We start from the raw sequence: 12,900 nt of genomic DNA on the forward strand, positions 1-12,900 counted from the left end.
AACTTCAGCACACAAAGGACAATGGATTTAAAAGGGAGGAATTTTCAGATCAAATGTTGGAAATATCAATATCCTACTAGTTCTTCTCTACACGATATATATGAGTAAATACTTTGTAAAGCTAGCGGGTTTCACACTTTTGTAGCAGCTCCAGGGATATGTAAGTCCTGTCTTAAGCTGAAATTTCTGTATTCTGAAACGTGACTCATGGTGACTGCTGTTGACCTATCAAATCCAGTAGACCATCCTACAGAGATTGTGTTGACATTTGCGGAGATTTTAGTTCTCTCGCCATAAAATTCACCAAACACAGGATGTCCCAAACATCCCATTCATACGTGTTCTTCAGGCTTCAGCCGTGCAAGCAAATGAAAATTGTTTCTCTTCCCTTTTCTGCAAGCAGCAGAAAACTCTATGCAACTTGAGTAAAAATACACTGAGGAGCAGTGGAGTTGGCACTAACACACGAACTGGAGGTGACTCACCGCCGGCCCACTGGGGCTACTAGTTGAACGACCAATGCGGCGGCTCGGGCGATAGAGAATTAGAGATGGCCGGCCGGCACCGTGGCTTGACTCGCACCCTTGACCAGGTCAGGTACGCCCGCCGCGCTGCAACTGCTGCCAATTGCGAGCACCATCCCGCCTCGATCGTCAAGCGGATGCCAGCGATCCCATCCCACCCACAACGTGACGATTCCACCGGCGGGCGGCGGCCACCTCGGCGAGATCGGCGACGACTCCCTCGCTTTGCAGTTGCAGGGGAGAAGAAGACGAGGAGTGAGGGTCAGGGACAGAGCATCTGAGCCGTCCACAGTACAACAACCCGAGATGCCAACCGTCCGATCCGACCAACCAAGCACACCGGCTACTTTCCCAATCCGACCAACCAAGCACACCGGCTACTTTCCCCGCCGCGACCTCTGCCCAGTGAGAGGCCCACGCGGCGACGCCCCCTCGATCTGCGCGAGAGCCCCAGCGGCTCGCCGGTCGCCGGCGATGATGGTGGGCCCAGGCCGAGCTCATGGCCACAGAAACCGCCTCCGCCGCCTCATGCCGCGGCTCCTCCTCCTCGTCTTCGCCGTCTACGCCGCCTCCTTCGCGATCTACCTCCTCCAGTCCCAGTCCCACCACGAGTCGCCGCCCGACCCCACCCCGAGGACTGAAGCCCGTGACGGCGTCGGGATGCCGCCGTCCTCGCAAAAGCCGTGGCCGCGCCTCCCCTCCTTCCTACCCTGGGTGTCCAGCCGAGCGCCGCCGCCGCACACCTGCGAGGCCTACTTCGGCAACGGCTTCTCCCGCCGCGTGGACGTCCTCCCCGCGGGCCGCGGGGGCGGCGGCGGCTGGTTCCGATGCCACCACAGCGAGACGCTGGGAAGCTCGATCTGCGAGGGCGCCAGGGTGCGGCTTGACCCGGCGCTCATCGCGATGTCCCGCGGCGGGGAGCCGCTGGAGCAGGTGATGGGCCGCGCCGAGGAGGAGGAGCTGCCCAAGTACGAGCCCGGCGCGCTGCAGGTTGAGGGGCCGGCGGCGGGTAGGACGGCGCCCCTGGTGGACGCGGGGTTCCTCAACGACTACGTGCCCACCGGCGGGATCGGGATGCACACTATGAGGGCGCTGCTCGAGTCGGCGCGCGTTGTGCCTCCCGGTGAGCTGCACTGCTCCCAGGTATTCTTTGCCTTGCTATCTACTAGTAGTAGTTGATTTGCTCATTGATGACAAGTAGTTTGTTAATTAATTTCTGAAATCCAATAATTAGGAAGAGTAGAGTCAGCTCAGTTTTTGATATAGGAGTATTTAATGAAAGTCTGTTTGATCCAGCCCTCATGCTGGATATACTGAGCAGTCGTATAAATATTTATTTGTGTAAAGAAGACGAGGAGCAGAAATAGGATCTTCGAATGAAGTCTGCATCCAATTTATATCCAAAATAGAACATCATGGGAGTATAGCACTAGTATATAGATTCTGCTTTTGGTGATTTGGTTTAGTTTGAATTTGTTCAATTAATGCTGTGCGGTTTTCTGATGATTCTATCATATAACTTATGCTTATTATTTCAGTTGCTTTGGAATGTGAGTTGATTGCAATGTAGCAGTTTCATAATATAATAGATAGATTTCAGTTACTTTGGAATGTGAGTTGATTGCAATGTAGCAGTTTCATAATATAATAGATAGATATATTCTAACTGTCATTGAACAAAATGAGTGGCCTTGATTATACCTTTTGAACACTCAAAAGAGTAGCTTTGTTAGGCTCTTATTGGATTAGAGTTTTTTTTTATTCAATTTTGAATCGATGTTTTCTTCTAACATTCCTTTATAACTGGAATTCAGCAGTCCCTTCTTAACTGTATTATCACACTTGTTATTGCAGTGGGTTGAAGAACCGACACTTTTGGTCACTCGTTTTGAATATGCGAACCTTTTCCACACAATTACGGACTGGTACAGTGCATATGTTAGTTCCAGAGTCACGAATTTACCAAACCGTCCTAATGTTATATTCGTGGATGGGCATTGCAAGGTATGTGATGCACTGTGTATTTTGTTATTGGTTCAGTTCATTCTATTTGTTGCTTGAGTTATGACCAACAAGTCTGTTTCTTCAGCTACTACTGTGGTAAACAACATTAGTCACATTTTGTATGCTTGATCTTGGTTTGTATCGTGCAATGATAACACACCATGGTGATCTTCCTGTTTTTTCCTCATTTATTCTGCCATGTCTGTTGCTCATGTCTGGAGGACAATTGCAATCAGAGGCAGTTCTCAATTGTATCCCAATCTGTCAGTTTGTTTGTTCTACATTTGAGGCAAATAGCACCCATGCTATATTTTTGGCAGCTTGCCCTGATGCCTCATCCAAAACTTTCGCCAGTAGTACCCATGCTTCCATGTATGCCTAGCTTCCAGATTATATTGTTCCTCTATTATGCCATTTTCTTTCAGATTTAGCATGACTTAATATGACATTCTATTGCTAGGTAGCAACCAACTTATTTGTCTACACAATGATTTATGTTTCTTTTCCCTCTCTTGTGTATTCTTGTCAAGTGACAGATGTGACCTGATTTCCACAGGCACAATTGGAGGAAACATGGGAAGCACTTTTCTCAAGTGTGACATATGCTAAGAACTTCTCTGGTCCTGTTTGTTTCCGACATGCCATTCTTTCACCATTGGGCTATGAGACTGCCATGTTTAAGGGCCTTAGCGAGAGCTTCAGCTGTGGAGGTGCCTCCGCAGAGTCCCTCCGAGAAAAACCAGACTATGAGAAAACTGCACGGTTATCTGAATTCGGGGAAATGATTGTAGCTTCTTTTGGTCTTCTGCAGGATGACATCATGTCATCCAAAAAATCAAATGGACTCAATGTTCTCTTTGTTCGGCGAGAAGACTACCTGGCCCACCCACGCCACAGTGGTAAGGTTGAATCGAGACTAAGCAATGAGCGGGAGGTGTATGATGCAATTGACAAGTGGGCACAAGGCCTGAAATGCAAAGTGAATGTCGTGAACGGTCTTTTCGCCCACATGAGCATGAAGGAGCAACTCCGTGCTATCCTGGAAGCTTCAGTGGTAATAGGTGCTCATGGGGCCGGTCTAACACACTTAGTTTCAGCAACTCCTGATACAAAGGTTCTTGAGATTATCAGCAGCATGTACCGGCGCCCACATTTTGCACTGATCTCACACTGGAAGTCTTTAGAGTACCATGCCATAAATCTCCCTGGGTCATATGCAAGCATCACAGATGTCATCAGTAAGTTGAGAAAAATACTGGAAGGTCTCGGATGCTGACACCACAAGCCATGCAGAATGGATAACGTGTCTACTTCATCATACATACCTGGTTACATTAACTTCACCGATGCATATGAGTTTTAATTCGAGGGGAGTGTTTCACAGATTATTTCGACCACTGTGCCAATAACCGAATCATTCCCAGTTCCCAGCCAAGAATTTTATTATGCTGCCAAATGCAGAAAGCCAAGAAAGCAATCCGCTGTCTGGTTTCTGACAGCAAATGTTAACACGTAATCCAACCTTAGGTTGTCCACTCTATTCTTGGACATGATTCTAGGACCACAATCTTCACCAAACTGTATTCTTTTCTGGTTTATAGATTAGCATATCTTTTGTATGTTACGTGTTGAGTACTTTCGCATTGTTCAGCTGTTGAGAACTGCCTGATAGAAATAGGTTCTTCCTTTGTGCATGCTGTATGATTTACTCAGTTTTGTGAACCCACGGAAGCGAGGTCGCCAAGTCCAAGGGCAGCAACATTATGCCGCCGGCCTGATCACTCTGTAACATGAATGAAATAGTATTGGAGGGGGAAAATGAAATGAAATGCCGCGTGCACTTTGCACTAGCGTACTATGCATCTTTTGTCTCCTATATATGAGTATTACCGTACGTAGCCATAATAACTATGTTTCTTTTGTCTCTTATACATGGGAAGTAATGAAGTATTACCGTAGCCATATAACACTTTGACGTGCAACAGATCAAACTTCGTACATATGGCAATGATGCGAAAGGGAGAAAACAAACTGTCATCAGTCTCTCAACACAACAGGGTGTGAACACTTCGACGTGTTACAGTTATAGATCAAACTTTGTACATATGGCTCGCCTACTGCGCTGAATAATTGTGCTTCCAGCTAAGCACACACATCACAACAACGCCTATGATGCGAGAGGAAGAAAACAAATTGTCATCTGCCTCTATAAAGAGAGGCATCAGAGGGCGTGAACTTTGATGTGCTATAGATCAATATTTGTATATATGGCTCACCGACTGGCTACTGCGCTGAGTAATTCCGCTTCCAGCTAAGCGCACACATCACAACAGGTTTATGTTGCGAAAGTAGGAAAGCAATTTGTCATCAGTCTATGAACAGAGGCATCAGAAGTCTATTTACTTGGACCTTTTCCTACCAAAACTTGAACAGCAAAAGTAACCTAATGCCTTTTCCGTTTCCTCGAACTCGATTCTGGTTCCATCTCATTCTGAATATCCTGCGCAATAAAGTTTTCTATAAGTACATTGTTCTCAGAAGTTAACACTATTCTCAAAAGTGATAGCACATCACGATTTAACTTTATTGCAGACACAACTTCATCCATGGATGGACGCTCATTAGGGTCCCCTTTGATGTATCTATCTGAGAGAAGAGTTCTAGGACACTTTGTCGGGCTCCACCGATCCTTTTCTCTTAGCACTAGTTCAGGGGCCTGCACTAGTTGTCTCAGGATGTTTCCAAAACAGAAAACATCGAACTTCTCCTTCGCCTCCTCTGTTAAGTTGCATAATCCATTTATTATTAATGATAAAACGATTTGGGCAAACTGAAGGTAAAAAAAAAAATGTACTTGGAGATAGGCGTACGTGGAAGCATGGGTAATCAAACTAGCGTGGCGGGGTACGGTGCCAAATGGTCATACAAAACCATCCTGAGGTGGTTTGTATACGTTTATGTAGACTTAGGTTGTGCTGCCTAATGCAGGCTAAGACTAGTGCAAGTAACCAAAGTATATGTAATTAAGTACCTGCTACCTGTTTCTCCTAACGACGTTTAAGTTTTTTTCCTGTTAGCGCTATTACTCCACTCTCATGCTATTCTGCCATTATACCATTACCTTACTATAAATTTGACGGACATGTGTCCAATTTCACACTAGGAAAGATTGGTCTAGTGGTGATCATGATCAAAAGGTGTTTGACACAATGTCTGCCAGCGCATTACGTGCTAATAGGTTTGAGAAAGCGTTTGGTTATGGGCCAACTTCATTTCATAATTGCAGCATGCTATCAAATACCAGGGTCGTATAGGCTGCAGAATCTGGATGACCACTGCATAATACTTGCTGATGGCACCAATCTCATAGTACCTATAGACTGGGCACCATAGTACCTATAGTCTGGGCACTGCTTGTATGAATGGATGTTCATGGAGTATGATCATTTTTGTCAATTGCTCGATATAACTGATGATGTTCACTGTTATCTATTCTACAACAAACTATGAGAGTTTTGAGTTAGTGACTGTTGTAGAAAAGTTTGGGGATGAAACTTGTTGGTTTAACCAACAAAAGAGGGGGCAAAGAGTGAGAGAGAGAGCTGATTTAGTGATTCTGCCAAAGGGTGCGTCTCCACCTCCCCTTTCCTCTTTTTATAGGGGAGGTGGGAAAGGAGATTCTCTTTATGCCCTTTGGTGGGGTTTGTATTTATAGAAATGCCACTAGGGCTACAAATGGACCCTGGTGCGGTTTGTATTTACAAAATAACACTAAAGGTCACAAATAGCCCCCCCCCCCCCCCCCCCCAAATATTATTTTGTAAGCCCTAAGCTATATAATTGGGCCCTAAACATGATAGTGGGGTTCCCCAACATATAATGTACCCCCCAATAGTAGCCCCACGGCTATTCGGTTTTGATTAAAAGTTCAAAACCCAATAACTGAATATAACAAGGTGTGGTCTGAATTACAACTCAGATTCAATACACAATTTTCATCTATACATAGATACTCTAGGGACTAGCTAGTCTTCAACTAGTCTTTGATTGTGCCCCTTGCTCGCACCTCCGTGGCTAGGTCTTCGGCGGCTTGCTCCTCGCAACGTAGTTGAAGAAGGCGAAGCGGCTGACGCAGGCAAAATAGTCGTAGATGACCACGACATGCCTTCAAATCTCCACTCACGGGCGCGAGGCAAAGCTTCTGTCTTCGGGCAAATTGCTTGTCCAATGCTCTCCGCGCCAACCCGTCTTGGCTGGCGCTTGTGAGAAGTTCTTTCGAAGATGGCAATGGCAATCGCTTCGCTCCAACTTACATAGATGAAAATGGCTCCATTTGTTCTGTGCTGAAAGGTGATCCTGCAATGGTAAGCAATCTATCTGGTCCATAAAAAAAAGAAACAGATGTAGAAACCTCGCCTCTTATACCACATCACCAGTTTACATTGTCTCGCTCTAGCTTACATGACCTGCTGATCCAAATCATAGCACCTCCCAGTTTGTTCTCTAAACAAAAGTGTAAGTAGGTTCCTATGCATGCGTGGGCCCATAATTAGGCTGTTACTCTCTATGAGAATTTTGATCTATGCCGTATTTACAGCATCGTATGGATGGATTTTTTCAGTTATCTTCTTTTCTTGGCGCAGTTTCTCGGTAGCGGAGAAGCCACATAGCATATACTCACACAAATTGACAAGCTTGGTCTTGACGGGTATAAATGTATTGCTGTTGGGCGTTCTGTTAACTGTCGTTTGGACATCGTTGGTCTTCTACCTTTCATAGATGAACTCAGAAGTGATAGCGCAAAAACTGTTGATAATCTTATTGATATGGGTCAAAAGCTGTTGATAATCTTATCGATGTCTGAGTGTAATAGTACTCACAGGTGATCTCAGTCATCACCCCCATCCTCCCATCTAGTTTGATTTTCATATCAACTTTTTTTTTTAAAGAACGGCAAAAGCTTTGCCGCATTTTGTATTAGACGATGAAAAGGAAAAAAAAAAAACTGTACAAAAAGATTTACAGATAAAGCAGTCCAAAAAGGACTACCGAAGCCACACCACCCCCCAACTCAACCTGTACAGAGAAATAAAAATGCAGAACCAGAACGACTCCAAGAGACAAATGAGAGAAGCACAACTGTAGGGGTGGGGCATAAAACTGGACAGCAAACACAACTGAAGAAAACTATTGAGAGCAGCTAGGTCTTTAGTCGACTTCAGAAAACTGTTGCCTTGGCGCCATTGCAATTCTATACTGCATGATGTCATCTTTGCATAGTGAAGCCACTATATGCATGTTATCTTACTGTATTCAGAAAGTCCAATGGCAATTACAAAGCACTTATGTAGAAGACCTGGGAAACTGGGATCGAATATGTTACATGCCAATTCGATGCGTGAATTGGTATGCAACAAAAATGAGACTTTCTTGAATATCAATGGTATTTCCAATCTCTTCATAGGTATGCTTCTTGTCTTGAGAGCTATGTCATAGGTACTGTGTCTGTCTCATGCAGGGATATCTTTTTGTAAATTGTTTGTTTATTACTGAGTTTCTCTTTCACTTTATTATTTCAGAGCGCAATCGTCATGTCATAAACAGTCTCAGAAACAAGTTTGGGCGTCGTTGTGCAATGGTTGGGTATGAATTCTTGGATGGTGAGTCTATCTGTGAAAGCAACATTGGAATTTCAGTCGCTGATGCCACTGATAGCACCAAAAGTGAATCTGATCTTGTTTTGACTGAGCATGGCTTGCTGTCTCTTTCTTCTGCTGTTCAAATCTGTCTTGAAATTTGCCAGATGATGAAAGGATGCATGGTAAGTCGTGCTTGGCCATTAACAATTCCTGTCCCCTGAGATTTCCAGGTTGTGCATGGGGCTAATCTGTTCATCTATTGCAGATTTATGTTGTTTCATCTACTCTCCATACTGTGAGTAGAAATTCAGTTTTCTTTTTTCCACACAGATTGTTTTAATCTTTTGATACTAATAAATCTGTTTATCTGTAGGAGTTTGCTGACCGTCTTATTTTACTTCTATGGAGAGTGGAGTTATCCTGTTTTGCAGTGCTGGTGATTGCTGCTTCACTACTGTGAGTTTGTAGCTTCATAATGTTGTCGTAGCCTTAGCTTTTCAACTTCTCAATATGTTATACTCCATTCCAAACTGTAAGTCGTTGTGGCTTTTCTAGGTACATAGCTTTTGCTACGTACCTAGATTATATTATGTCTAGATACGTAGTAAAAACATATATCTAGAAAAGCCAGAACGACTTACAATTTAGAATGGAGGGAGTACTCCATTACACTTTCATGATTTACTATCTTCCTTTTTTTTTAATTCCCATGCACATCAATTGTGATATTGTTTGAAGGGGCTAAATCATCCAAGTCACCGAATAGTTTGAAAGCAAAAAAGATTATAGCAATTGGTGCTGCTTCTGGAAGCTATATGGCCCTGAGCACAATTATTTTTTTTATAATCTCAACTAGGACCGACCCCATACCTGTGAGTACTTGTTGCCTTGAACTTTTAGTTGTGATTTTCTAGCACCAAATCTAATTGTAAGTATTTGACAGCACATATTCAAAGTACGGTCGCTGATGAGCCATGACGAGGAGATAAATCTGCCCTGTTCCTTCAAATGAGCATGGTTAACCATGCTATTGGACTTTTTGCACGTTCATTTGATGGCCACTTAATAGATTGCCCTGGATCTCTTGTAACGACTTCTTTTGTTGTATCTCAACTGGTCTGTTTCTACCGCTCTGTTATATGCATAGTTTTCTTCTGCATCCTTTTCAGTATATAAACAGTGATTTTCGTGTTGATTCTCAATCTCAAGTATACGCCTGTTCATTTGGCTGTGGCTTGTCGTAAACGATCTTAAATTTCCAGCCGAAACAATATTTTTCTCTCACACAAACCAGCCAGTAATACTTCTTCACGAACCAGCAACGGTACGAAACAGCCAACCGAACAGGCTGATGCATATTCTCTTTTTGGATTGTGGGCAAGGGAAATTGACAGGGAAGAGATAGGGAAATGCGGACCTCATTTGCCAGAGTGTTTGGATAGGGATGGGGATGGGGATGGGGATAGGGATAGGAGATATTCAATGCTAGCAATCCATTCTTACGCCTCGTTTAATCCTAGTCGTTCTTTCATTTCCATATCCCAATATCCAACCGCCTGTAGAGATCCTATCCCATCGAGAGAGGTGGGTTATGACCTGGATAGAAGCTTGCGCCGCCGCCGATGCCGTCGCGGACCTCCAGGAGCTGTAGCGCGGCTCCCTCGGTGGGACTAGGAGCCACCGCTCGCCTCAGTAGCACGGTCGCTGACAGCCGCCTCATCGCAGGCCTCCAGGAGCTGCTGCTCGCCTCGTCGCGCGGGCCTGCAGAGCCTCCCTCGCCTCGTTGCGCCTGCAGAGCCGCCGCTGAAGGCGCAACTCGCATCGCACCTAGAGAAGGCTGAGCGGAGCTTGTCCCGCCGCCGTGCCCAAGCCACGGGCCTCTGCTCGGCCCGGCCGCCCGCACAAGTGCCTACTCGCGTGCTGCTCCGGTGAAGCAGATCTGAAGCTACGGTGGACTACTCGTTCAAGGTCGATTTGGATTTTGGAACTAGCGTATTCCATTTTAAGCGAGATTGAGCACACGGTGGCAAGCAAGCAAGCAGCAGATGGGAGCATATGGATGACGAGTAAGTAGCATGGATGAGCAAAGAAACAACACGAGCAAGCAGGAAGAGAAAATATGCTCTGTTTTTTTTTTGACGTATCCCAAACCAATTGTCCAAACATGGGAATGGGATAAAAACTCTATAACCCTAACCCTAACCTACCCCATCATAACCCATCTCATTTCCTCAACCCAAACCCAGCAGCTTTCCAAACGCCACCAATAGGATATTGAAAGTTGTATTCTGTTAAACTTCTGATGTTTGTGCTCGTTGTTAATGTCTCAGACTTATATCATAATAATGTTGCGATGTTTTGGACATTAGATTGAATATTTAAGTCTTCTGTAATTAAAACCTACTGAGAGTCATTGTTACTGGGCCGGTGGCAGCCCTTGCTTTTTTATGCATATGAACAAATGACCAATACTCTTTATGTACAAAGCCAGTAAGTTATCATATCAAGTATAAATTTTAAGTTCAGTGCATGCATGGCTTACAAATTGTACTTCTTTTTAGGCAGCAACAGGAGTTGTTGTTTATGGTGACATGAATGCCGCTCCAAGGGGCATAGGTTGGGGTTGGGCTGGGTTCACCTGGCTCGACAACGTTATGCTTCTTTTTGCCCTTGCATTGATCTGTAAGTATTGGAGGGTCCATTTATTAATTTTTCTTCCTTCTCTTTTTGAGTAGGTGCATCACTGCGTAAAGCTATGGAGCCAACTATTTGGCTTTCATGTTACTCCCTGTGCATTTGACAACTTCAGTGTTTTCCTGTACAGTAGTTTCCACTTGCCCTCAAACGTGCTCACTTTTTACAATCACAATTCTGAAACATATAAGATGCACTTAAGATACTCGGCCAATCTAGCATAGCATTAGTAAGAAGAAATAGACATCCAATTGGAATATGGAGATGCATTTTTCAGAGTTTAATCAACACTATCTGATTAACTTTTGTTCTTTGGCAGGTGACAGTTCCAACCTTGCAAAGTTCATCTCACCTGAGACAACCTGCAAGAGGCTGTTCGCTACTTGGACCGAGTGGATGGAGAGGTGCAGAATGCTGCTCAACCGGTGTAAAATGGCCCCGTTCGCTTGAGGAATTCCGGAGAAATCTGGATGAATCTGGAGGAATTTGTGAGAAGAAAACACTATTCCGGATGAAAAAAGAAGCGGATCAAGCCGGGTTTAAGCAGATCAAGCCGGATGGAGATGTCCATGGTTTCTGCTATCTCATTCCTGATTCTTATCTGGGATTCAGCAGCAGTAGGTCCGAGGCAGCCTTGGGATTCGGCACTAATTTAGTTGTATATACTATATAGCATCTAGCAATATGTCTAGGATTAGCAGCTAAGCAAATGTATTTATTACTAATCTCCAATGTAAAAACGGGGACAAACCTGTTTTTTTCGTCGATGCGCTCCCTCTGTTCAATGTCCCTACCGAATCAGAGAAACTTTTGTTGCGGTGTTGGGTGCTTTTGCCTTTGCTCTCCTTGATATTTAGTAGTGGTAACATCTACTGGCTATCTTAAGGTCTCAATTTAGTGGCTAACCACTAACTAGTGATATATCTTTTTAACATGTACAGTGAATTTCGAACCAGTCACTTTTTTCCCATGTTCATCCTCTGCTCAGTTCTTATTATTATATTTAGAGAATCTCAGTTCTCCTTATTAGATTCAGAAAAGAATCCTTTTATTTGCTGAGTGTTGTATTTTTACCCGTTTGAGCTGTTGTAAACTGCCTCATGAAACACGGTTTATTCTCTCTCCTTTTTTTTTTCTTTGGTCATGATGCCTAAGCCAGTTCATGGATTCTGTTCGTTTGGGCTTGTTTTTGGCTTATTTCCAGCCAACGGACAGTATTTTTCTCTCACACCAAATCAGCCAAAAGTATTTTCAGTCATGGCTTATAAGCCAAACACGACCAAGCAAACAGGCTGATTCCAGGGTACAAGCGTACTTGTTCATTGCCTGTTGTCATTGTAGACCTTATATTATTGATGTACTTCCTATCCTAAAAAATGCATGTCTCAAAATGACTAGACTTATAAAAAATAGTATTAATTTTGGATCTCGAAATATATTTATAACAAATATATGTATCGTAATTAATAATATGATAATATTTATTATGTATCACAAATATTAGTACTTATATATATATATATATATATATATATATATATATTATCAGCTTTTTTAAGAAAATAGATTATCTCATAAAGTAAGATATATATATTTTTTTGAAGCGGAGTCAGATTGTAGCTTATTTTTTTGTCGGTGTAGTTTGTTGTGGGGAATATAATTCGCTGTGGTTCAATGTGTGAATGGCTCACCATCTAGTACTGCGCCTGCATCCTGGATTCCTGGAGAGGAGGAACAAAGCTTTGAATGTATTGGGCCGTGTTGTTCGTGGGCCCTCCTGTTTATGGGCGTGAGAATGGGCATAGCTGAAAGCAGCTCTCTCTCCCTTCACTAAAAAAAAAAATTGAAAGCAGCGCTCCCGGCCGATATCAAACTACAGTTGTTCGCAGATTGATTGAGACCGCCACTAGGAACTTCGGTGGCATTATATTTTGAGTCCTTTTACCATTCTTAGAACAGGAGCTTGCAAGATTTCACAGTAAATAAATATTTGAAATCACAAACGAATTATTATCCGGTCCACTGCATTAGTACCATTA

General features: G+C 43.7%; 2 protein-coding genes and 1 long non-coding RNA gene across 3 annotated transcripts; all 3 read left to right on the plus strand.

The window, feature by feature from the left end:
• The first annotated feature begins 844 nt into the window (after positions 1 to 844).
• On the plus strand, positions 845 to 4,386 carry LOC136476855 (beta-1,2-xylosyltransferase RCN11-like). Its single transcript, XM_066474824.1, has 3 exons — positions 845 to 1,667; positions 2,379 to 2,528; positions 3,085 to 4,386. Exons 1-3 carry the CDS (start codon positions 999 to 1,001, stop codon positions 3,802 to 3,804), a joined length of 1,539 nt encoding a protein of 512 aa, XP_066330921.1. The 5' UTR covers positions 845 to 998; the 3' UTR covers positions 3,805 to 4,386.
• A 3,536-nt stretch (positions 4,387 to 7,922) lies between these two features.
• On the plus strand, positions 7,923 to 8,627 carry LOC136469505 (ATPase 3, plasma membrane-type-like). The gene is made up of 4 exons (XM_066467675.1): positions 7,923 to 7,992; positions 8,108 to 8,349; positions 8,433 to 8,462; positions 8,541 to 8,627. Exons 1-4 carry the CDS (start codon positions 7,923 to 7,925, stop codon positions 8,625 to 8,627), a joined length of 429 nt encoding a protein of 142 aa, XP_066323772.1.
• Positions 8,628 to 9,567: 940 nt separating this feature from the next.
• LOC136472804 (uncharacterized) lies at positions 9,568 to 11,681 on the plus strand. Its single transcript, XR_010762429.1, has 3 exons — positions 9,568 to 10,233; positions 10,729 to 10,849; positions 11,181 to 11,681. It is a non-coding gene; the product is annotated as an uncharacterized lncRNA (long non-coding RNA).
• The last annotated feature ends 1,219 nt before the right edge of the window (positions 11,682 to 12,900 follow it).

Source organism: Miscanthus floridulus, chromosome 8 (assembly GCF_019320115.1).
Source record: "Miscanthus floridulus cultivar M001 chromosome 8, ASM1932011v1, whole genome shotgun sequence".
NCBI lineage: Eukaryota > Viridiplantae > Streptophyta > Magnoliopsida > Poales > Poaceae > Miscanthus > Miscanthus floridulus.

Excerpts from the sequence above, each read along its gene's own strand:
- LOC136476855 (XM_066474824.1), top strand. The coding sequence starts at position 999 with ATGATGGTGGGCCCAGGCCGAGCTCATGGCCACAGAAACCGCCTCCGC. Across the intron at positions 1,668-2,378 it reads GTGAGCTGCACTGCTCCCAG|TGGGTTGAAGAACCGACACT; the intron begins GTATTCTTTGCC and ends TTGTTATTGCAG. Across the intron at positions 2,529-3,084 it reads TCGTGGATGGGCATTGCAAG|GCACAATTGGAGGAAACATG; the intron begins GTATGTGATGCA and ends TGATTTCCACAG.
- LOC136469505 (XM_066467675.1), top strand. The coding sequence starts at position 7,923 with ATGCGTGAATTGGTATGCAACAAAAATGAGACTTTCTTGAATATCAAT. Across the intron at positions 8,350-8,432 it reads AGATGATGAAAGGATGCATG|ATTTATGTTGTTTCATCTAC; the intron begins GTAAGTCGTGCT and ends CATCTATTGCAG. Across the intron at positions 8,463-8,540 it reads TTTCATCTACTCTCCATACT|GAGTTTGCTGACCGTCTTAT; the intron begins GTGAGTAGAAAT and ends GTTTATCTGTAG.